At 42.5% G+C, this 25,660-nt stretch overlaps 1 protein-coding gene and 1 long non-coding RNA gene across 4 annotated transcripts; one reads left to right on the forward strand and one right to left on the reverse strand.

Moving 5' to 3' along the window:
• Positions 1-675: 675 nt before the first annotated feature.
• On the reverse strand, positions 676-13,997 carry LOC140715486 (uncharacterized). The gene is made up of 4 exons (XR_012096143.1): positions 13,802-13,997; positions 7,215-7,378; positions 1,597-2,031; positions 676-983 (listed from the first exon to the last, which is right to left on the reverse strand). It is a non-coding gene; the product is annotated as an uncharacterized lncRNA (long non-coding RNA).
• Positions 13,998-14,268: 271 nt separating this feature from the next.
• Positions 14,269-25,435, forward strand: LOC140715482 (uncharacterized). Of its 3 annotated transcripts, none has more exons than XM_073027785.1 (4): positions 14,269-14,505; positions 21,618-21,821; positions 21,903-22,831; positions 23,736-25,435. In XM_073027785.1, exons 1-4 carry the CDS (start codon positions 14,451-14,453, stop codon positions 23,868-23,870), a joined length of 1,323 nt encoding a protein of 440 aa, XP_072883886.1. In that variant the 5' UTR covers positions 14,269-14,450; the 3' UTR covers positions 23,871-25,435. The 3 variants fall into 3 exon arrangements, with proteins under 3 accessions (XP_072883886.1, XP_072883887.1, XP_072883885.1); XM_073027786.1 differs by having other exon boundaries at positions 21,981-22,831; XM_073027784.1 differs by having other exon boundaries at positions 21,618-22,831.
• Positions 25,436-25,660: the final 225 nt, after the last annotated feature.

Genomic DNA, 25,660 nt, shown 5'->3' on the forward strand with positions numbered 1-25,660 from the left:
TATCTACAGTAACTATCATATGCAATGTCAACTTCCAATAATGATTTTAGAAGATTAATACACTCATCTTTTATAATACATTGTTTTTACCAATCAACTTTGAACATGGTCATCATCATCATTATGCATGTATTGTATGATGTGTGCGATCATCATCTTGACTGCGATTGTCCTTGGCAAGTTTTTCTGCAGAAGTGGTTTGTCATTGTCTTCTTCTGGGCAGTGTCATTACAAGATGGGTGAACCCAGCCATTATAAATTCTCTGCAGAGATTCACACACAAAGTGGTGGAGGGACTCAGCAGGTCCGGCAGCATCCATGGAATTGAACAAACAGCTGATGTTATGGGCCAAGACCCTTCATCAGGATTCTTCGGAGATTGTCTGCCTGGTGTCAGTGGTCACATAACCAGGACTTGTGATACACACCACCTGCTCCCATGACTTCACATGACCCTGATCGGGGGGCTAACCTTACCAAAGGGTGACCTGCAGGATAACAAAGGGAAGGAGCACCTTACCCTCCTTCGGTAGAGATGTATCTCCATCCTGCCCCATGAAGAACCAGTTAAACCAAATGATAAGAATAACAAATGAATAAAACTCTTGCATGACTTAACAGAGTGTCATTTAAAGACAGTGATTCAATTGACTTAGTGTTAATGAGCTACATGTGTTTTAGACACATAGCTAGATAGATACTTTATTCCCAAAGGAAATTACAGTGTCACAGTAGCATTACAAGTGCACAGATATAAATATTAGGAGGCAAAAATAAAAAATTAAGTTACTTCAAACAGTGTAACAGGAGGGAGTCATCACTTCCCCAACTATAAGTTGAGTCATTATAAAGTTCAATGGCAACAATGACCTCATATAGCACTCTTTGGAACAGCACAAGATTGAGTGCAGCATTAATGAGTCCTGTGAAGAACTGACGTAAAACAGGAAGATTTTAAAGACACTCAGCAGATCAGACGGCATCTGTGGAGAGAGACAGAGGTAAAGTTTCAGGTCAATGGCCCTTCATTGGAACTGAAAAGTAAGAAAATATGTGCATTTTAAGTTATAGAAGAATTGGAGGAAGGGGAGAAGTGAATGTCTGTGATAGGGTGGAGATTATGGTTATCTGGTTATCCAAGTAAAAACGTCATTTTTGCTGTCATAGAACATTACAGCACAGAAACAGGCCTTTTGGCCCTTCTTGACTGTGCCGAACCATTTTTCTGCCCAGTCTCACTGACCTGCACCTGGACCATATGCCTCCATACACCTCTCATCCATGTACCTGTCCAAGTTTTTCTTAAATGTTGAAAGTGAGCCTGCATTTACCACTTCATCTGGCAGCTCATTCCACACTCCCACCACTCTGTGTGAAGCCCCCCCTAATGTTCCCTTTAAACTTTCCCCCTTCACCCTTAACCCATGACCTCTGGGTTTTTTTTCTCCCCTTCCCTCAGTGAAAAAAGCCTGCTTGCATTCACTATCTATACCCATAATTTTATATACCTCTATCAAATTAATCACTAATCACTGGAAGGGGGCAGTACCTATGTTGAAGGGGCTTATTGTGTCCATTCTGGGGCAGTCCACTCACCTTAGGTCCCCACTGACACTCCTGTGGCTCAAAGTAACTGTTCACATGTGACAGCAGCCACACCCCTGTACACCACTTCGACAGGCGGGCTAAACCAGGTGAGGGTAGCTGGCTGGCCTCATACTCTGGTGAGGTAAGGACATGCCTGTCCTAGCATGTGAAGTCAGCTCATCCAGCGGACTAGGCGGATGGGATCTACACAGATCCAACGGCCGGGAAGGTGGTTTTGCAACACTCTGGAGAGCAAAGGGCAATGCAAGGCACAGAAGACGTCATGTCATCCACTGCAGCCAAGGAAGATCCCATTTTGTAGTGCTTGTTTATACCACTGAAGCTGGATTTCTGAGGTTGCGAGAGTCGAACTTCCCCAGTGCAATCACTTTTCCACTATAAAAACTCCCCCACATAGTCCGTCGTATCCGACAACAGTAAAACCTATCACCAGACAAGAATTAATCATAGCTGATGTGCTGGGAAGCATGCAAATGAACAGAAGTGAATGAAAACAGTATGTGTTAACGACGGCATACGGAAACTGTGGAGTTACTGGGAATCTGGAATAAAACACAGAAGACAATGATGAAAATACTCAATCAGTTCCTGTGTGTGGAGAAGTACAAAGCTGAATTAATCCTACAGATGAATGGCTTTCTTCAGAACTGACCAAAAAAGGCTGATTAACTGAATTTATTGAATTCAATATTGAGTCCATAAGTCTACAGGTGCTTTGGTGTAAGATGAGATGGTGCCCTTCGAGTTTATGTTGGGTATTAAGCTCAGTATTATATAGAAGACCTACACATAGAGTTCAGAGTGGGAGTCAGATGAAAAATTAAAGGGCGAGATGACAGGAAGAGCAAGATTCACAGGTGTTCTGTGCAGTGTCAAACCAATCTGCATTTGTTTTCTCTGATTTAAAGAAATCTTCAATGTAGCAAGGGATACATGTACTTAATTCGATGATATGCAAAAGTGAACACTGTCCACCAGCCTATGACAGAGGAAAATCACGAATCGTCTCAACCCCAGAATACTGCCACGGGAATTCCTCAGTGAAGATCTACAGCCAATTATCTTCACCCAGTTCATCCATGATGGCCTTTCCTACATGTCAGAAATGGAGACATTTGCTGATGATTGCATAATGTTCATTGCCACTCTAAATTTCTCCAAAAAATGAAGCAGCCCATGCAGTGGGACATTCAGGGATGGGCTGAGGAACATTTTTCAGTTCCAGGTGATGACATCTGCAACAAGAGAAAATCTATCCTCTTTATCCATGACATTTGGTGTTGGCATTGTGAAGGCTCCAATTTCAAATATCCTGGAGAGTGGCAGAATACAGCTAAGACCAGCAACCAATCCAAACGTCAGAAGTTTGGAGAAGAAAGGACTTCAATCAGGTCCACTGCTTGAGCATAGAAGGCAGCAAAAGGTAGTGAAAGCATAATAGAGCTTTGATCAGAGACCAATCAGCCTCTGGTATTGATTAGTAAGATCAAATTAAAGAAAAGCAGGGGCAAGCGCAGTGGCCATCGTCAGAGTGGACATAGTCAGAGTGGTGATCTTGAGGCTTTAGGTCTTCAAGGCTTCAGAGCTGAGAAGCATCACTCAGTGAAAGCAAAGGAAAGAAAAGCTCAAGATTTTTTCTTCTCTTCTTTATATCTGTTCAGCTGGGGCAGTAGAGATGCCAAGCAGGATAGTGCAATGCTCCTCTTGTTGGGATATAGGCAGGAAGAGAGACCCCCAGTGTCCCTGACAACTACAACTGTGAGAAGTGCATCCAGCTGCAGCTTCTAACAAACTGCACTAAGGAGTTGGAGCTGGAACTGGGTGAACACCATTTGGGAGGCTGAAGGGGGGATAGATAGGACATATAGAGGGGTAGTTACACCCAGGGTGCAGGACACAGGAAACTGGGTGACAGCCAAAAAGGGTTAAGGAGCCAGTGCAGAGTACACCTAGGGCCATCCCCCTCAACAACCTTTGGATACTGTCAGGAGTGATAACCTAACAGAGAGTCACAGTGGTCAGGTCTCTAGCACTGAGCCTGCCTCTGTGATCAGAAGGGAAGTGGAGGAGGAGAGGCACACTATGGTGATACGGGATTCATTAATTAGGGGAATGGACATGTGGATGGGAATGAGATTCCTGCATGGTATGTTGCCTCTCAGCTGCCAGGGTCCAGGATACTTTGATCACGTCCTCGGCATTCTTAAGTACGAAGGTGAACAGCCAGAAGTCATGGTCCATGTAGGATGACATGACAATGACATGGGCAAGATGAGTGACGAGGTTCTGCAGAGGGGGTTCAAGGGGTTAGGGGCTTAGTTAAAGGCCAGGACCTCCAGGGTTGTGATCTCAGGATTGCTACCCATGCCACGTGCTATTGGGGGCAGAACTAGGAAAATTGTAGAGTTTAATATGTGGCTAAGGAGTTAGTGTAGGAAGGAAGACATAAAATGTTTGGATCACTGGGCTCTCTTCCAGGGAAGATGGGACCTGTACAAAAAGGACAGTTTGCACCTGAACTCTAATACCTATTGGGAAGGTTTGTTAATGCTGCAAGGTGGGGGGTTAAACTAGAGTTAAGGAACTGCAAGGGTAAGATGTCCAGATTGGGGTTGTATAAAGACCCCCAAACAGTAGTAATGATGTGGCCTACAAATTATGGAGGGAGATCGAAAAGGGGCAATTTTACAATAGTCACAGGGGGCTTCAATATGCAGATAGATTTGGAAAAATCAGGTTAGTGCTGGATTGCAGGAGTGGGAATTTCTAGAGTGTCTATGAGATGGCTTTTTATAGCAGCTCGTGGTTGAGCCCACCAGAGGGTCAGTTATTCTCGATTGGCTGTTGTGCAATGAACCAGAATAGATTATAGACCTTACGGTAAAAGAACCCATAGGAGTAAGTGATCCTAATATGATTGAATTCATGCTGGGATTTGAGAAGGAGAAGCTAAAGTCAGACGTATCAGTGTTACAGTGGAGTGAAGGGAATTACAGAGGCATATGACAGGAGCTGGCCCAAATTAATTGGAAGGGAACACTGGCAGGGATGATAGCAGAGCAGCAATGGCTGGAATTTCTGGAAGGCACAGGATATATACATCCCAAAGAGGAAAAAGTATTCTAAAGGCAAGATGACACAACCATGGCTAACAAAGGAAGTCAAAGCCAACAAATAAGTTAAAGAGGCCGGTTAACAAGCTATGAGCCCATGATATTGCAAGAAAGATTCTAGCATGATTAAAGCAGTGGCTGATTGGCAGGAGGCAAAGAGTGGGAATAAAGGGAGCTTGTCTGGCTGGGGTTTGTGTCAGAACCGATTCTCTTTTTTTTTTCCACATCGTATGTCAATGATTTGGATGATGGAATTAATGTCTTTGTTAAAATGTTTGCTGACGATATGAAGACAGGTGGAGGAGCAGATTGCTTGAGGAAGTAGAGAAGCTGCTGAAAACTTAGACTGGTTTGAGGAATTGGCAAAGCAGCAGCAGATGGAATATAGTGTTGGGAAATGTACGGTCATGCACTTTGGTAGAGAAATTAAACGGTTGACTATTTTCTAAATGGAGGGAAAATACAAAAAAAGGTGCAAAAGGACTTTGCAGTCCTTGTGCAGGATTCCTAAAGGTTAATTTGCAGGTTGAGTCTGTGGTGAGGAAGGCAAATGCAACATCAGCATTCATTTCAAGAGGAGTAGAATATGAAAGCAAGGATGTAATGTTGAGAATTTATAAAGAACTGGTGAGACCTCGCTTGGAGTATTGTGAACAGGTTTGGGCCCCTTAATTTAGAAAGAAAGTGTTGAAACTGGACAGGGTTCAAAGGAGATTCACAAAGGATTGAATTGCTTGTCATACAAGGAGCGTTTCATAGCTCTGTGTCATAAGGTGGGCGTTGGGAACAGACCCAAGTGCAAGACACAGACACTGAAGTACTAGGGAGAGGACTAGGTGTATCAAGAAAGCAAGGAAAGTGGGGAAGAGATGACGCTGGACAAGACACAGGCCCTGAACAAGACTAGGAGACAGGGCATGGGCTAGGACTAGAGCAGGAAAGTGGGACCTAGACAGGGAACTAGGAACCTGGACAAGGACCAAGCCAGAGACTGGACAGGGACCTGGAACCTGGGTCTTGACTCAGGCTTGGACTCCGGATCCAGGCGAGGACTGGACGTGGCAAGGCAACAGGACTGGATGTGGGGGCAGGACGTGGGACCCCAGGGCTGGACGAGGACATGAAGCTCAGACTTGGTCTTGATCGAGGGAGAGCAGGAACGCAGAGCCCAGGTCGAGGGAGAGCAAAATAGAAGCGGGGAGAGGCATAGCTGGACACAGACACTTGCCCTGGATGAGACCAGGAAAGGGCCTAGGCTACAACTTGGACGCGGGCTGGAACACAGGACCCCTCCTTGGGGACAGGACATAGGGCCGGGACTCACACATGAACACTAAACACACAGGGACACAGAGACAGTTCCAAGCTCAACGATAGATAGTTCCTTCTGTTGGCGTGGCAAGGCTCTAGTCTCACTCCAGCGGCATAACTTGACGGCGATACAGGCAAGGACGCAGGCATGGGTAGCCAGCAGGGCTTCAGAGGGAAGGAAGGGAACAGTCCAGCCTCAGGGTAATGGCAAAGATAGCCTGACATACCCAACGGAGGCAAGGACAGGAAGGGACAGATCCCACCGTAGGGTTAATGGCAAGGACGGTCTGACTTACCCCAAGGACAGGAAGGGACAGATCCCACCATTGGGTAACGGCAAGAACGGCCTGACTTACCCCACAGAGGCAAGGACAGGATACCAACAAGACGAACCAGCAACCACACTCGAACCCAGGGCTACTTATATTCCAGCCCAAATATGAGAATCAGGTGCCTGTGATTAAGCCCAACTGAAACAGACAGCCAGAAGACCCGGAGTCCGGAGTACATGGACCAGATCATGAACCGGAACGTGGATTTCATGGATCGGACCATGCCTCTCTGAGTCTGTATTAACTATAATTCAGAAGAATGAGGGGTGATTTCATTGAAACCTAGCGAATGGTGAAAGGCCTTGATAGATTGGATGTGTAGATGATATTTCCTATGGTGCTATGGTGGGAGAGTACAAGACCCGAGGACACTGCATCTGAATTGAGGGGTGTCCTTTATAGAATGGAGATGAGGAGGAATTTCTTTAGCCAGTGAGTGGTGAATCTGTGTAATTTCTCTAGCCATATGCAGCTGTGGAGGCCAAGTCTTCATGTATACTTAAGGCAGAGATTGATAGATTCTTGATTGGTCAGGGCATGCAGTGATACGGGGAGAAGGCAGAAGATTGGGGCTGACAGGAAAATTGGATCAGCCATGATGAAATGGTGGAGCAGACTCGATGGGCCAAATGGCCTAATACTGCTCCTATATTTTATATACATACTTATATATTACAACAGTATTAAGCAAAAGTCTTAGGCACCCTAACTATATATATGTGCCTATGACTTTTGTACTGTACACCAGATGTACAAGAGAAGACTAGCCAATTAACTTCATGGATGAAGTTCCAATCTACCAGTCCAATATACTCCTTCACAACTGTAGCACAACTTTAGTATGGCCTACCTGCCAGATTCTCTAGAACAACTGAATATGCATCCTTCAGCATGATCTCATATCTGTGTGGCTCCCATCCAGTAAAAAAAGAGCCTACTTGATGGCTCCAGATTTACCAAAATAAACATTCATGCCTTCCACGATCAGCACCCCTTGGCCGCAGTTTATGCTATCTACAAAAAAAAACCCAGCAATTATTCACTCAGGTTAATTCAAGAGCATGTCCCAAACTTGGAAGTATGGAGTGTTTTGTACTTAATATTTCTGTGGCATTTAAGTAATATTGTAAATATCTTGTTTAAGCATCCTTATTCATTTCATTAACTTAAGGGTTATATGTAAAAATAGGTAAATTACATTTGTCATGATGTGACCCATGATATGTGTGCACCTTGCTTAAAGTATACACAAACTGAAACTCACATCTCTTGGGCTCCTGTCTTTTTCTTCAAATTGATTTTACGTTTTGGAGTTACAAAGCCTAACATGGAGCACCTCCAATGGAAGAATTATCATCACTTCATAAAGATCAAGAAGTCATCTGTTCAGGCCTCCTAATATGTATCTTTGAAGCCTGCCAGTGACACTTGAAGTTTTGATAATCCTCCAATGTTCCAAGTTCAAAGTAAAACTTATGAGCAGAGTACACACGTCACCACATACAACCCTGAGATTCTTCTTCCTGGGACTGTACTCAGCAAATCTAGAGAACAGCGACTGTAACCAGGATCAATGAAAGAGCAAGAGCATAGATTACAATCAACTGTGCAAATGCAAATACAAATAAATAGCAATAAATAACGAGAGCATGGAATAACAAGATAAAGAGTCCTTAAAGTGAAATAATCGGTTGTGGGAACACCAGAAATAGAATGAGTGTAGTTATCCTTTTTCGTTCAAGAGCTTTATGGTGGAGGGGTAGTAAATATTCTTGAACCTGGTGGTGAGAGTCCTGAGGCACTTGTACCTTCTACCTGATGGCAGCCGCGAGGAAAGAGCATGACCGGGGTGGTGAGGATCTTTGATGATCGATGCTGCTTTTCTGCAATGTTTCATATGTTGGCCTCGAGAGACAGATAAGTAGGTAACAGTCAGCAGAGGGAAGGGCAAGAGTCAGATACTAGAAAGTACCCCTATGGCTGTCCTCCTTAACAATAAATACTCCTGTTTGAGTACTGTTTGGGTGGGGGGGGGGGGGGGAAGAGAAGAGAGAAGTAACAGTGGCCTTGCCTCTGACACAGACTCTGGCCCTGTGGCTCAAAAGGGTAGGAAAAGGAAGAAGATGGCAGCAGTGATAGGGGACTCTATAGTTAGAGGGGGGACAGATAGGTGATTCAGGATAAATGCATGGGTGAGGGATTGGAGCAAGGGGCAGGGATTCAGATTTCTGGATCATTGGGACCTCTTTTGGGACAGGCATGACCTGTACAAAAAAGGATGGGTTGCACTTGAATCCAAGGGGAACCAATATCCTGGCAGGGAGGTTTGCTAAGGTTATTGGGGAGAGTTTAAACTAAAATTGCTGGGGTTGGGAACCAAACTGAAGAGATGGAAGAAGGGGCAGTTAGCTCACAAATAGAGAAAGCTTGTAGGCAGTGTGAGAGGGAGGATAGGCAGGTGATAGAGAAGGGATGTGCTCAGACTGATGGCTTGAGATGTGTCTATTCTAATGCAAGAAGCATAATGAACAAAGCGGATGAACTTACAGCATGGATCAGTATTTGGAGCTATGATGTGGTGGCCATTACAGAGACTTGGATAGTTCAGGGGCAGGAATGGCTACTTAGAGTGCCAGGCTTTAGATGTTTCAGAAAGGACAGGGAGGGAGGTAAAAGAGGTGGGGTGTGGCACTGCTGATCAGAGATAGTGTCACGGCTGCAGAAAAGGAGGAAGTCATGGAGGGATTGTCTACGGTTGGAAGTTAGAAACAGGAAGGGATCAATAACTCTACTGGGTGTTTTTTTATAGACCATCCAATAGTAACAGGGACATCGAGGAGCAGATAGGGAGATAGATTCTGGTACAGTGCAGTAATAACAGGGTTGTCGTGATGGGGGATTTTAATTTCCCCAGTATTGATTGGCATCTCCCTAGAGCGAGGGGCTTAGATTGGGGGGGGGGGGTGTTCAGGAAGGTTTCCTGACACAGTATGTAGATAAGCTTACAAGAGGAGATGCTGTACTTGATCTTGATCTGGTATTGGGAAATGAACCTAGTCGGGTGTCAGATCTCTCAGTGGGAGAGCATTTTGGAGATAGTGATCACAATTCTATCTCCTTTACCATAGCATTGGAGAGGGATAGGAACAGACAAGTTAGGAAAGCGTTTAATTGGAATAAAGGGAAATATGAAGCTATCAGGCATAAATTGGGAACAGATGTTCTCAGGGAAACATACGGCAAAAATGTGGCAAATGTTGAGGGGATACTTGCATGGCATTCTGCACAGGTACGTTCCAATGAGACAGGGAAAGGATGGTAGGGTACAGGAACCATAGTGTACAAAGGCCGTTGAAAATCTAGTCAAGGAGAAAAGCTTACAAAAGGTTCAAAAAAACTAGGTAATGATAGAGATCTAGAAAATTATAAGGCTAGCAGGAAGGAGCTTAAGAATGAAATTAGGAGAGCCAGAAGGGACCCTGAGAAGGCCTTGGTGGACAGCATTAAAGAACCCCCCCCCCCCCCCCCAAGGCATTCTACAAATATGTGAAGAGCAAGAGGATAGGACGTGAGAGAACAGGACCAATCAAGTGTGTATGGAACCGGAGTAGGTAGTGGAGGTACTTAATGAATACTTTGCTTCAGTATTCACTACAGAAAAGGACCTTGGCAATAGCGGACTAAAAAGCTTAAACATATGGGCATTAAGAAAGAGGATGTGCAGGAGCTTCTGGAAAGCATCAAGTTGGATAAATCACCAGGACTGAACATGATGTACCCCAGGCTACTGTGGGAGGCGAGGGAGGAGATTGCTAAGCCTGTGGCAGTGATCTTTGCATCATCAATAGGGACAGGAGAGGTTCCGGAGGAATGGAGGGTTACAGATGTTGTTCCCTTATTCAAGGGTGTAAAGATAGCCCAGGAAATTATAGACCAGTGAGTCTTACTTCAGTGGTTGGTAAGTTGATAGAAAAGATCTTGAGAGGCAGGATTTATGAACATTTGGAGAGGCATAATATGATTAGGAAAAGTCAGCTTGGCTTTGTCAAAGGCAAGTTGTGCCTTACGAGCCTGATCGAATTTTTTGAAGATGTGAGTAAACACATTGATGAAGGTAGAGCAGTAGATGTAGTGTATATGGATTTCAGCAAGGCATTTGATAAGGTACCCCATGCAAGGCCTATTGAGAAAGTAAGGAGGCATGGGATCCAAGGGGACCTTGCTTTGTAGATCCAGAATTGACTTGCTCACAGAAGGCAAAGAATGGTTGTAGACGGGTCAAATTCTGCATGGAGGTTGGTGACCAGTGGTGTGCCTCAGGGATCTGTTCTGCGACCCCTTCTCTTTGTGATTTTTATAAATGACCTGGATGAGGAAGTGGAGGGATGGGTTAGTAAATTGGCTGATGACACAAAGGATAGTGTGGAGGGCTGTCAGAGGTTACAGTGGGACACTGATCAGATGTAAAACTGGGTTGAGAAGTGGCAGATGGAGTTCAACCTAGATAAGTGTGAGGTGGTTCATTTTGGTAGGTCAAATATGGTGGCAGAATTTTGGTAAGACTATTACTATTTATTAATGGTAAGACTCTTTGTAGTGTGGAGGATCAGAGGAAGCTTGGAGTCTGAGTCCATAGGACACTCAAAGCTGCTGCACAGATGGACTCTGTAGTTAAGAAGGCATACGGTGCATTGGCCTTTGTCAACCATGGGATTGAGTTCAGGAGCCGAGAGGTAATGTTACAGTTATATAGACCCTGGTCAGACCCCACTTGGAGTACAGTGTTCCTTTCTGGTCATCTCACTACAAGGAGGATCTGGAAACTATAGAAAGGGTGCAGAGGAGATTTACAAGGATGTTGCCTGGATTGGGGCGCATATCTTATGAAAACAGGTTGAGTGAACTTGGCCTTTTCTCCTTGAAGCGACGTAGAATGAGAGGTGACCTAATAGAGATGTACAAGATGATGAGAGGCATTGATCATGTGGATAGTCAGAGGCTTTTCCCCCAGGGCTGAAATGGCTAGCACGAGGGGACAGTTTTAAGGTGCTTGGAAGTACAGAGGAGATGTCAGGGGTAAACTTTTTCCGCAGGAAGTGGCGAGTACATGGAATGGGCTGCCGGTGATGGGTCTTTTAAGAGGCCCCTGGATAGGTACACGGAGCTTAGAAAAATAGGTAATTTCTAAAGTAAGTACATGTTTGGCACAGCATTGTGGGCCAGAGGACCTGTTTTGTGCTGTAGGTTTTCTGTTTCTATATAGATGTGCTCAGTTGTTGGGAGGGTTTACCCATGATGTACTGAGCTGAATCTACTACCTTTTGTAGGATTTTCTGTTCAAAGGCATTGATGTGCCCATACCAGGCCAAAATACAGCCAGTCACTCAGTTTACAACTGAGCACTGAATATTCTACATTTTCCCTGTAGACCATAAAAGCAAATACATTCCTGGGAAAGTGAAAATGAAACTTAAAATATTTCATTGCCTGGGAGTTGATATTACAGATTGTGAGAGGGTGATTGCAACAAAACTCAAAAAGATCAATAGCATTTGGAATGAGAGAGTCTGACTGAATCAGAATCAGGTTTCATACCTCGGGCATATGCCGTGAAATCTGTTGTCTTTGCAGCAGCAGTACAATGGTATTCACAATAATAGAGAAAAACAGAATTACTGGCAGTATATATTCATTAAATAGTTAAAATAAATAAGTTGTTCAAAATAAATATTTTAAAAAAGCAGTGAGGTCGTGTTCATGGGTTCATTGTCCATTCAGAAATCTGATGGCAGAGGGGAAGAAGCTGTTCCTGAATCATTGAGTGAGTCCCTTCTGGCTTCTGCACCTCCTTCCTGATGGTATCAATGAGAACAAGGCATGTCCTGGATTATGTGGGTCCTTAATGAAGAATGCCACCTTTCTGAGTCATCACTCTTTGAAGATGTCCTGGGTACGACAGAAGATAGTGCCCATGATGGAGCTGACTAAGTTTAACACTCTCTGCAGCTTATTCAATCCTGTGCAGTAGCCTCCCCCCAACCCACCCCATACTACACAATGATGCAGTCAGTTAGAATGCTCTCCACAGCCGTAAAAATTCACAAATATTTTTGGTGGCATACTAAATCCCTCAAACTCCTAATGAAATAATTATCACTGTCATGTCTTCTTTGTAGCTGCATCGATATGTTGAGCCCAGGATGGATCCTCAGATATTGACACCCAGGAACTTGAAATTGCTCACTCGTTCCATTTCTGATCCTTTCTCTGAGGACTAAAGTGGGTTGCCTCTACTTACCCTATCTGATGTACACAATCAGTTCTTTGGTCTTACCGAAATTGAGTTCAAGGTTGTTGCTACGACACCACTCAACTAGCTGATATATCTCGCTTCTGTATGCCCTCGTCATCATTTGAAATTCTGCCAATAGTTCCATCATCAGCAAATTTATAGTTGGCATTTGAGCTGTGAACTGCCCTTCTCCATTTGAACTCCCTGCCCAATCACAACATCACTAGTTCTGCAACAATTTAAGAAAGTGGCTTATCACCATGTTCCCAATGCCAACAGAGATAACCAATAAATGCTGGTCTTGCCCAAGATGGCGAGATCCCAAAGTTTAATAAAAACAGGCAAGACAGACATAGCCACACTCACCCATACACTATGCCAGCAGTTGCAATTATCTACAGGATACTCCAGGACAACTCAATCCTCCAGCAACACCTCCCAAACATGTGACCTCCAACCCCTTGGAAAGTTTAGTGGGAATACAGAATAACACCATAACACCAAGTTAACACCATCTCAACATAAACCTTGTTCATCATCCCAGACAGCTTCCTAAAAATCCTATTTAACAGGACTGCTGTGGCATTTACATTCATGGGCTCCAATAATCCTCAAATGCCCGGTGCTGTCTATAATATAAACTGGGAATACATAATAAATACCCACATTGGATTGGATAAAGGGCTTCGGAATCAGATTTATTATCACTGAAACACATGAAATTTGTTATTTTGCAAGCACATAAAAATTGTATGTATTACAAAACTAAATAGTGCAAAGAAAAAAACATTATCAAGGCAGTATTTTCATGGATAGTCCAGAAATCTGATGGCAGAGAAGCTGTTTTCAAATCATTGAGTGTGGGTCTTCAGGCTCCTGTACCTCCTCCCCGATGGCATATCACACTGGTGTTAGATACTGCATTATAGAGCGGGTAACATCTAAAGCTGTACGTACAATACTGAAGTTCCATCCAGTTACGAACACAATCAAACTAAGCTTTTTAACAAAGAGAATTAGAATTTGCATTGCAATTCTCAATGGCATTTATAGCCAAGTGTTCACTGGAGTAAAATTTTTGAACCAATTCCAGGTAAGCATAGTACGTTCTTTTTCTAGAAACCCCCTTTTAATGAGAAACTTACCAATTCAGATTATAACGGCTTGCTTCAGAGAACAAGTACATTCGCTGTCTACAAGCCAGGATGAGATTTCTACCTCAGCGACACACTTATTCCTTTGACCCAAGTAACACCTGGGCAAAATGGACTTCACTCGTCATTAACCAACTCAGCTGCGAGGAGATTGGAACCATGTGAATTTCCTGTACACGGATCACTCCAAAATCACCACGTGGAATAGTCACGAGTATTTTGCTATCAGCATGATTAAGGGCGAATGAATAATGTTTTCATTAAGTATTGCATTTTAAAATTCTTAACAAACCTGATATATCTAGGCAATTGGGGCATTACGAGCGATAAATTAAAACTTTTTTCTGCATGTTGACGTTCATTTGCAAATATAACGATCAATAATTAACCAGCCGTTAAATAATAAATTGCCAGGCAAGAGTTTAATAGAAACTGAGTCATTAGCAGCGAATAAGATCAGAAGACTTGACATACTATTATCTAGCGGTCTGTTTTTATCCAATCATATCGATCAAAGCTAATTGTGTAAATAGCTACGTTGAGAGCGGATGTAGAGGCGGGGTTAGTTTTCAATCCAATTTTAAAACAGTTTGTTTCGCTTTGTACTTGTTCTACAACATACCCTTTACAGTAGACTACCATGGTACGAAAAAGCAATTCCTTTGGCGTTGTTATATGGCTCCTCATCGGCAGTGGTAAGTTTGTAAATGTTAACATTGAGTTGGGGGGTGTTGGGAACTATTGGTAACTTCCGCGTTTAGTAATAAAGATAAAGCGGCCGCAGGTGTGTGCGTAGCAGAGCCCTGTAAACTCCAGTTGAAACAGTTCCGGGTGGAGTATTTAATATACAAGGAGTTCTCCCCAGTGCCAGACCATTATGAATTTGAAGAAATTATTTCCACGCGCTATTTTGGAGTGGTCAAAGTTCTCAGTAGTGAAGTTTCGGCGTCTGTCATGTATGGGGCTGGCTCTTTTGGGGCTCCCTTCTGTAAGAATCAGATTAACCTAAAAACGCTAACACGAGTTTTTCCATAACATCCAAAACATAACTTTTGTGCTAAAGAGCCAATTTTTATCTCTTCGAGCAATGACCACGTGAAGAGATTCTGGCGTGATAAGGTTCCTCATTAGTGACTTGAAACTTCCGATTTCCATTTTGAGTTGTGTTTTCACGATGTCCTGGGCTGGGTATATTTAGGGGTGGGGTATTCCTTTAAGACGTGAACATTTCCTTATAATTAGACACAAATTAAATGCTGCTGCTGAAATTATCGTCGGATTTTGGTTGTGTATTTTACTTTTTGCTTAATAGTTGTTCCTAGTCTGTTAGTCTTGGTCTTTTTTTTTAGAAAATCCCGCCCTCGACCAAGGTTCAAAGTTAAATTTATTATCAAAGCACATATATGTCACTATATACAGCACTGGGAGTCATTTTCTTACGGGCATTCATAGCAAATACAATAGAACGAATGAAACCCAAGTTACCCTTGGCCCAATAGTTGTCCAACTTACAGAAATATCAGGATGATGTTAGTTTCCAGCTGTTTTTGCTTTGCTTAAAAGAAATTTGGAGACATGAAATAAAAACATACATTGGAAATCCTGAAAAGATGGGAAATGCTGGAATAGTTCATTAGACTGGGCAGCGTCTGTGGGGGTAGAATTCGACCTATTGCAGAGTTTGAGTTGAAATGTTGGCCATTCGTCCCCTCCAAGCCTCCAGCACGTACAGCATCCTGGCTCTCCGAATGGTGGTCAGGCAATATTGATGCGGAAGCAATATATACGGTGCCTTGCAAAAGTATTCAGCTACTTTGCTCACATAAATGAGTATTACAACCACGGATTTTTGATAAATTTAACTAGGAATTTTTATTTGTGAACACATGCTCATTTTTCTAAAGTCCCCCAAACAGGCAAAATTTTAAAGCATGAAAAAACAAAATTCAAAAGCAGAAATGTCAGCAGTTCAAAAGTATTCATTCCCCTTTGCTCTGTACTTAGTTGAACCACCTCACAGCCATCAGAACCTTTTGGATGTGTCTATATTAGCTTTGCATAATGTGGTGGAGCAAATTTGCCCATTCCTCATGCAAAATTGCTCAAGCTATGCCAGGTTAGTTGGGGAATGGTGGTGATCAATCTTGAGGTCTTGTCAGATGTTCAGTCAGGTTAAGGTCAGGATTCTGGGACACTGAACGGCATCAGTTTCCTTCATCTGAAGCACTTCTATGGTGGCTCTGGCCATGTGCTTGGGGTTGTTGTCCTGCTGAAAGATGAACTTCCTTCCTACTTTATGCTTTCTGGCAGAGGCTAACAGTTTTTTAAATCCAGGATCTCTCTGTATTTAGCAGAATTCATCTCATCAATCCCTTCTCATCAGTGCTGGCAGTGGTGGAGTCAGATACGATAGGGTCTTTTAAGAGACTCTTGGATAGGTACATGGAGCTTAGAAAAATAGAGGGCTATGGGTAACCCTAGATAGTTCTAAGGTAAGGACATGATCGGCATAGCTGTGTGGGCCGAAAGCCTTGTATTGTGCTATAGGCTTTCTGTGTCTAATCCTGACCATATTTTCAGCCCCTGCTGCTGAAAAACATCCCCATATCTCCTCCATACTTTACAGTAGGGATGGTGTTACCTAGCTGGTGCACTGTATTAGATTTATACCACATGTACTGCTTAGTGTTGAAGCCAGGAAGTTCCACTTTAGTCTCATCTGAGCACAAGACCTTTTACCACATTTTTACAGTATTTTCTAAGTGATGTTCGTCATGGTCCAGTCTGTAAAGTCTGCGTTCCATTTCATGGTTCGGTCCATGTACTCCAGACTCCGGGTCTTCTGGCTGTCCCTTGTTTCATTTGGGCTTAATCATAGACACCTGATTCTCACATTGGGGCTGGAATACAAGTAGCCCTGGGTTTGAGTGTGGTTGCTGGTTCATCTTGTTGGTATCCCGTCCTCACCTCTGTGTGGGTAAGTCGGGCCGTTCTTGCCGTTACCCTACAGTGGGATCTGTCCCTTCCTGTCCTTGCCTCCATGTTCAAGGCTCCGAGGAGGTTCCAGTCCGTGTCCAAGTTGTACCCTAGGCCCTGAGTCCTGGTCTCATCCAGGGCTAGTGTCTGTGTCCAGCTATACCTCTCCCCACTTCTACTTTGCTCTCCCTCAACCTAGGCTCTGCATTCCTGCTCTCCCTCAATCTGGACCAAGTCTGAGCTGCATGTCCTTGTCCAGCTCTGGAGTCCCGCGTCCTGCCCCCACATCCAGTCCTGTTGCCTCGCCACTTCCAGTTCCTCATGTGGGTCCAGAGTCCGAGCCCAAGTCAAGACCCAGGTTCTGGGTCCCTGTCCAGTCTCTGGCTCGGAGTCCTTGTCCAGGTTCCTAGTTTCTCATCCAGGTCCCACTTTCCTACTCTAGTCCTAGCCCATGCCCTGTCTCCTAGTCTTGTCCAGTGTCATTTCTTCCCCACTTCCCTTGCTTTCTTGATACACCTAGTTCTCTCCCTAGTACTTCAGTGTCTGTGTCTTGCATTTGGGTCAGTTCCCAACACCCACCTTATGACAATGCTTTGCAAAGTCTTTATGGACAAGGGTTTTGTTTTTTGTATTCACCATGGTTCTTTGCCACTCTTCTATAAATGCCCTTTTTGTGCAAGGCCTTGGAGATTGTGAAGCCATGATCTCCAGTTGCAGCCACTGTCTTCTCAGCTCACTTGGTGACTGCTGTCGTCACAGTAGCCTCTCTTATTTTTCTTCGGCAACTACGTTTAGAAAGGCAGTCTGAGCTAGACAGTGTGGCAGTATTTTCATATTTTTTCCTTTGTGCCTTTGTGGTGGTCTTGTACCCGTCCCCAAATATGTGCTCTTCTGTTATCATTTTCCCAACTTGTCTTCATTTTGGTTAGTGTTGAAAATCTACCTTGCCTCTGGACCATATAAAGGGGTATTTATTATGAATTCATTGAGAAGGGGTGATCCTCCAATTTTCTACATCAACAAAAAGGGTAACGTGGCTCTTGAGAAAAGTTAGCATAGTTATGCCAAGTGGGTGAATACTTCCTTGGCCTCACAATTTTGGTTTATAATTTTTAGTATATTGTTAACAGGTTTTGGAGTTTTTAATTTGACATGTACAATGTTTTGTAGGTTTGATCAGAATCCTAATTCAATATTTGTATTTAGAAAAACAGTAAAATGTGAAATTAGTTGTGCAAGCTAAATACTTTTTCAAAGCACTGTAATGTGAAAGTCAGTAACATGGAACCTTTATCTGGTCCCCACAGCTGCTGACTAATTTGCTGCTTCCGTTTTGGTCTTGATTTAGTGATGAACTGAATACTTTAAATTTATCTCTCAAAGCTGTCATTGCAGGCCCTTGGGTATACGTATTTCACTGAATAATCGCTGATTTTTTTAATACTTTGTTTTATTGTTAAAAGTCTCCTCACTTTCTGTTTGAAATAGCCAACTGACACAATGTGTCCATTTTCACTGCGTCCATAAAAGTAAATCCAGATTGTATTCTTGCAGTCCTTGTGCCTTTTTCTGCCCAAAATATAAAGTAGATCTTGCATTGTACAAATTATACCTGAAGGCAATAGCATCTGTAATCAATCAGATTAATAATTGTTCAGTGCTATTGTAATATACAACATTTTGGGCTTGTCTGAGTCATAGTAATATTTGAAATTACCCTTGTTTCTTTAAGCCATTCACTCAATCTTCGGTCTGAGCTGTGAAGAGTAGATTTTCACATGGGATTCTGTCATTTATCAATCTCTGTTGAATAAAGTTCGAGCAGCAGCAGTTTTCCACTGACTGAAGTGCTTTTGGTGCTCTTTGCTTGTTTTCAGCAGTTATTCAAAATGCTGTTGAAAATTAAAGGAAAGGCTTTTCTCTGTGGAAGATCAAGTTTTTTTTTAATTCACAGCTCTCACCTGGCCCACTTATTATTTTAGTGGTATCAAACTGGCAGACTTTCTAGACTATTGGCTGTTGCTCCTGTTAATACCCCAACATACAATTCTTAATTCCTATATTATGAGGCACAGTAGTACAACATTCTTCATTGAGCAAGATGAGTTTAAAGTAGGGGTTCCCAACCTCGTTATGGCCTAGAGCCTTACCATTAACCAAGGTCTCTGCAGCCCCCAGGTTGGGGAAAACCTGGTTTAAAGGTTTTAATGTCCATTTGGATTTTCAAAATAAGTGGATTATTGGTGTTTTAATTACCCAGTCCAAATGTTTTGCCTGTAAAACATCTGGGCTGGGACCTCTTTCACAGCTAGGAAAGGTCTCTGTAGGCCACTGGTGTTTGTGGCTAGGACACCAAGCCTAATGTTATACACCCTATCGTCGTTGTATGCGTCTTCAGACAATGCGGATTCACAGTTGTGTGAGCAACCTATTTCTACCAACTTCTCCTAGTATGCGTCCACAGCTCAGTAATGCAAGGAGCATTGCTTTCCCGCCAATACAAGTCACGTGCGCACGCCTCACAGTCTCACTCGCGCCAGTCTTGCATTGGTTTTGGCAGCATGTGGATGTGCGATCTTGCACTCTTAAACTTTTGTTTTTACCTACAGTGCAGTGATTTTTGTGCTTGAAATATTTAACTATGCCTCCTAAGCGTCCAATGTCAAGTCTTGGGCCATCAGCCAAGTGGCAGAGAATCGCTTTAACACTTGGGGGGGGGGGGGGGGGGTGGAGTTGGAAATTATAAACAGGGCAGTGTGAGGTGAAGGTAACACAGCTCTGGGACGCTGCTTTGGCCTGGGGGAGTCCACAATCAGAAACAAAGAAAAATGCTGAGAAAATAAAAAGCGTAGTGATTGATTCATCACAAGTGTCTTCAAAAAATTGTTACCAAAGTGCGTAACCCGATTATTGCAAAAATGGAGAAAATGTTGAGTTTGTGCATTGAGCATGAAACAAAGAAAAAAAAACACTTAGTTCCAATCATCTTCGTGTGAAAGCTTTGTAAATTTATGGTCGCCTTGTTCAAAGGCTAGTGAGGAAGTGTCAAGTGATATTGTTAGCTTTAATGCAGGTAGGAGATGGTTTTCTAAGTTTGTTAACAATGACAGGCTTCACAACTTAGCTGTGTGTGGTGAGCAAGCTAGTGCTGACCACGAAGCTGCTGAACGCTATCCTGTGCAGTTGTGGGCTATGATAGCTGAGTTAGGCATCACACCAAAGCAGGTGTTTAATGCAGACGAGACCAGGCTTTTTTGGAAGCTAATGCCGAAATGCACTTGCATAAGTAAGGATGAAAAAACTGCGTCAGGTTGCAAGGCAGCAAAGGATAGGTTGACTCTGCTTATGTGTTCCAATGCTGAAGGAGACTGTAAGATGAAGTCTCTCTTAGTTTACCATTCACTAAACCCCCTTGCTCTTAAGGGTTTGAGTACTGTACACCCTAGTATGTTAACTTTCTATGATTTGTTACATTGAATATTACCTTAAATTGATGAAATATAATATGAATGTTGCCTTGTGGTACTGCTTTTGTGTCATATTGGTATGAAAATGTGAATCAATTACAGATAAAACATATTTAGGAAGCCCTCCAGAACGCATCCCTATTTTCTCCATTTAAATGATTATTCACATTATGCGTTGACTAAGGAATGTATCCCTGTATATAACGAGGACGGTGTATTTCATTGTACCTTTAACATCATAGGTACTCTGGTGATCTCAATGCTTTCTCATTTACTAGTGTTCATGTTACAAGATTTTGTGGCAATGAAAATGCTACAATCAAAGCTCAAAGTAAACTTATGATCATATGTCAGCATATACAACCATGCAATTTGTTTCTCTGCAGGCATACTTAGTAAATCCAAGGACCATAATAGAATGGATGAAAGACTGTACCCAACAGGACGTGTCCAATGTGAAAAAGACAAAAGGAAAAAATAAATACCGTAATAATAAATGAGTAATAAACATTGAGCATGAGGTGAAGAGTCCTTGAAAGTGAGACTATAAATTGTGGGAAGAGTTCAGTGGAGTGAGTGAAGTTGCTGTCTCTGGTTCAAGAGCTAACAACTGCTCCTGAACCTGGAGTTGGGTGTCCTGTGGCTCCTGTACCACCTTCCTGGTGACTGCAGTCCTGGGGGTCCTTGATGGAGGCTGCTTTCCTCTGGCATGTGCTCTATGGGGAGCGGTTTACCCATGATGGATTGGATCATATCCACTACTTTTGAATTGTTCTGAATTTCCTACAAAGTTGCAGGGAAATGCACAAAATTGACTTGCAGAAATTTTCAATGTAAAATTCTCACTCATTATGTTTATCTACTCTGCAAGGAATTAATAGCTGTCACGGGTTATACCTGCAAATGTATGAAATATTCCTCTTAAAAATTAGTTGTCATGGTAATGCTCTGAGAAGTGGGGCAGGACAAAGTATTGTATTCAAAATCAAAATGGCTGATTTGTTTCAGTTCAATGTAGTACCAGATATTGCTTAATTTAAAAATAACTCATCCCAGAAAATTTGTCTAACCTAGGCCAGTGTAATTGTTTGAAAAGTTAGTGTCCTAGCTGACATTTGCCCTTCATAATGTGTTCATAACCATGTGTGGTTAGCTGTCTGCATTGCTGCAAAGGTAGTGCTTCTAAAGCAGGAAGTGCTTTGTCTTCACAGAAAAGTGTTATCAGTGGCAAATAAAGATATTTGTTCTCCCCTCAACTCTATTATGGTGGACTTTTGAACTGAGGCATCTTAAATGTGCATTTCTTGATGAGATTTATCTTGAACAGTAGATTGTGAATGAATAACCAACACTTCTGTTTGCAGTTACTTTTTACAAGAGCACCCTTGTTTTGGCCGAAGGGTCAGCAGAAAAAAATGCAACCCAATTAGTGAAGGATACGCATCCCTCAACTGAAAATACAACTATCAATAAAAATAATCAGTTTATTGGAAACACCACATCCACTAACGGAACAGTTGTGCAGCAAAATGAAACTCAGGCTGGCAACAATAACCAGACTTCCAAACCTTCAAACAATAAGAAAACTGTTGACAATGTCCCACAGCAAAATGGAACTCAGGCTGGCAACAAGAACGAGACTTCCAAACCTTCAAACAAGACTATTGTCAACAATGTCCTACAGCAAAATGGAACTCAGGCTGGCAACAATAACCAGACTTCCAAACCTTCAAACAAGACTATTGTCGACAATGTCCCACGGCAAAATGGAACTCAGGCTGGCAACAAGAATGAGACTTCCAAACCTTCAAACAAGACTATTGTCGACAATGTCCCACAGCAAAATGGAACTCAGGCTGGCAACAATAACCAGACTTCCAAACCTTCAAACAAGACTATTGTCGACAATGTCCCACGGCAAAATGGAACTCAGGCTGGCAACAAGAATGAGACTTCCAAACCTTCAAACAAGACTATTGTCGACAATGTCCCACAGCAAAATGGAACTCAGGCTGGCAACAAGAATGAGACTTCCAAACCTTCAAACAAGACTATTGTCGACAATGTCCCACAGCAAAATGGAACTCAGGCTGGCAACAAGAATGAGACTTCCAAACCTTCAAACAAGACTATTGTCGACAATGTCCCACAGCAAAATGGAACTCAGGCTGGCAACAAGAATGAGACTTCCAAACCTTCAAACAAGACTATTGTCGACAATGTCCCACAGCAAAATGGAACTCAGGCTGGCAACAAGAACCAGACTTCCAAACCTTCAAACGATAAGACTATTGTTGACAATGTCCCACAGCAAAATGGATCCATGGTTGTCAGCATATCTGATGTGCTCCCACAGACTTCCCAATCTACCACTGTAAACAAAAAGCCATTTGCCACTGATGCAATAGATGCCCAAACTAGTGCACTTGGTATTCGTACTACACCTAAAGTATCCTTCAAGTCAGATATCAACATCGCTGCAGAACCAGCTGTTGAAGATGATCATTTTATAATGTATCTGATACTGGGATTATTGCTTCTATCAGTGGTATATATTGCATACCACAACAAAAATAAGGTAAACTCATTAATTTTCTTGGTTTAATGTTTGTTTATTATGTGCTGTGTTGTATAACATAGGTGATCATGGCCTTTCTATGATAATAAGTCTTGGCAATTTTTTTCTACAGAAGTGGATTGGCATTGTGTTCTCCTGGGCAGTGTCTTTACAAGATGGGTGACCCCAGCCATTATCAATACTCTTCTGAGATTGTCTGCCTGGTGTCACTGGTCACATAGCCGGGACTTGTGATATGCACTGGCTGCATCCACCACCTGCTCCCAAGGCTTCACGTGACCCTGATCAGTTTTGGAGGGGGAGGCAGGGGTGGCTACACCTTGCCCGAGGGTGACCCGCAGCCTAACGGAGAGGAGTGCCTTGCACCACCTTTGGTAGAGATGCATTTTCAACCTGCCAACCGTGGTTTAATATGGCAGTTCTAAAGCAGGAGTTCCCACCCTGGGGTACATGGATCCCTTAATGGTATTGCTCTGTGGCCTACAAAGGTTAGGAATACCCCTTCTAAATGGTGTGCGGTTACAGAAAAGCTTGGATTTGGGTCCACATAATATTTGAATATGATGCATATTGTGGAGCAGAAGGATATCTAAAATGACCTGTGGCATTGGGTTTGGTCTCGGTTGTGTCAAGGAATTCCACAAGTTCACCATTTCGAAGATCTGAGGGGCTAGGGCTAGTCCTGAAGGGTCTCGGCCCAAAATGTCAACTGTTTACCCTTTTCCATAAATGCTGCCTGACCTGCTGAGCTCCTCCAGTATTTTTTTTTTGTGTGTGTTGCTTTGGAATTCCAGCATCTGCAGATTTTATCATTTGTTATTTCAAATCTAAGACTGTTAGGCAAGTCTACTTTATAGCCAGAGTGAAGTTGAAACTTTCATATAATTGCGTTATTTCATTTCAGATTACCTCCTTGTGTCAGAAAGGTGGTCCCAAAAGAACTAAGCGGCCAAAAACTTCTGATTATCAGCGGCTTGATCAGAACTTGAGTGAAGTCATCACAAGTCTCAAAAAGAAATCCAACTTTAAGATGAGCTGAAATTTTCTGATACAAGCTCTTTGAAATCTAGCAGAAAATTCTTCTTTTAATGGAAGTTTTCTTAGTTACGTTATCACATGTAGGTGCTTTGATTTATTGTTTTTTCTTTTGTATACTCGCCTCAGTTCCTCCTTGCTGAGAAGGTTTGTCTAGTGCCAGGGGATTCGTGCTCCTTGTTTACATGAAGTAATGTTTTTTTTTTAAAAAAGACAAACTCGTTCTAGTGTGGACATAAAAAGCCAAACAATGAATTGGATTTGTTTTACATTTTGTTTTTTTTTTAAAATATAAATTTGCACTAAGATTGCTTTGCACCAGTAAGTCATGGTAAAGTTTTGTTTTGCTAGTTGGATGACTCGCCTTAATAGTGGCACTTGAGGTTTTTTTTAATCAGCATGGATCTTGTCTAGTAACTTGTGCCAGCCAACATCTTGGTCAGGGGTCTCCAAACTTTTTTATGCCATAAACTGAGGGGTCTGTGCACCCCAGTGATCTAGATCTTGAATCTGTGGTTCTCCAGTTTGTGAAGGAAATAACAATAATTGGGAAGTCTGAATATTAATATCAAGTTACTTAACCAGATACCTAGCTGATTAACTTGCATGCCTCTTAACTGAATCCAATTTTAAGTAGAATCACACCACTTCTACTGCTTGATGATGCTTGAAGAGATAACTGTTAAAGCAGCTTTTGCAGTAATTTTATGGACTAAAGTGAGCTGATCAAGATTTGCTCAAAGTTAGTTTTTTTTCCCCCAGTCTATTCGAGTAAAACAATAAAATAAATTATTAAAAAAGATTTGCTTAAAGTAAGATGCACCTTGATTTAAATGGTGCCCAATGGTCCCTGCAAATTGTCTATCATTCAATAAAAGAACAATTCTGTTTGATCTCCGAACACTTTCTGAGCAGAATTAGTTTGGTTTGGGATTTTTCTTCCTACCCTCATCTTTCTTCTCTTCTCCTCCCCCCCCCCCCCCCCCCCCCCCCACCACCACTTCCTCTTAAACCACTCTTAATATATGATGTGGCTTTTTTTTTTGAGTTAAGACAACCAATGGTGTAGTGGCATCCCCACTAGACTGAGGCAAGTCGTCCTGGGTTCGAATCCAGCTGGCTCCTTGAACACTTTCTATCTGTGCTGAGCTGAGTGTTGAGCTAGCAACTCAACCTCATTTTAAAAATAAAAACCGACAAGTGCTAAAGAAGCAGAAAGGTTGCCACCCCAATGCACCATGAACTGGCATTGTTCATACTAGGTGATGGAATTGTCTTTGTGTGAATGGACCTGAAAGTATTGTGGAATTTGTACAGTCTAATTTCAAGGCATGAAAATTATATATTTTTGAGGAAATTAGCATTATTTTCAGACTAAGGATGAATATAATAAGCATAATTAAATTACTTTGGAATTTCATGTAATCAGTTCTAATGTTTTTTAATTAAGTTGCCATGTGTCAAAATGTAAATTGAATATTGTCCTACTTTGCTGTGAAAGTTTCGTGCACCATTGTGCAGCCCCATTGCATCTAAATGTATGACATCTCAATAAATTTTCAACTGTCATTTATTGATGGGGTGCTTTTTATCATCTTTAACATCGCAGTGTTTATAAAATAAGAGTACTTGATTAGTACTTGTCCTAGTATGCAAAAGATCTACAGTGAGGTCCAACAGGCAGGCAGGCTCTACTACAAAGTTCCATAAAGAAGGAAGAGCATGATGGAAGATGTCATGGTCATCTACTGCAACCAAGGAAGACCCCAGTTTGTGATGCTTGTTCATATCAAT

Source organism: Hemitrygon akajei, chromosome 23 (genome assembly GCF_048418815.1).
Source record: "Hemitrygon akajei chromosome 23, sHemAka1.3, whole genome shotgun sequence".
NCBI lineage: Eukaryota > Metazoa > Chordata > Chondrichthyes > Myliobatiformes > Dasyatidae > Hemitrygon > Hemitrygon akajei.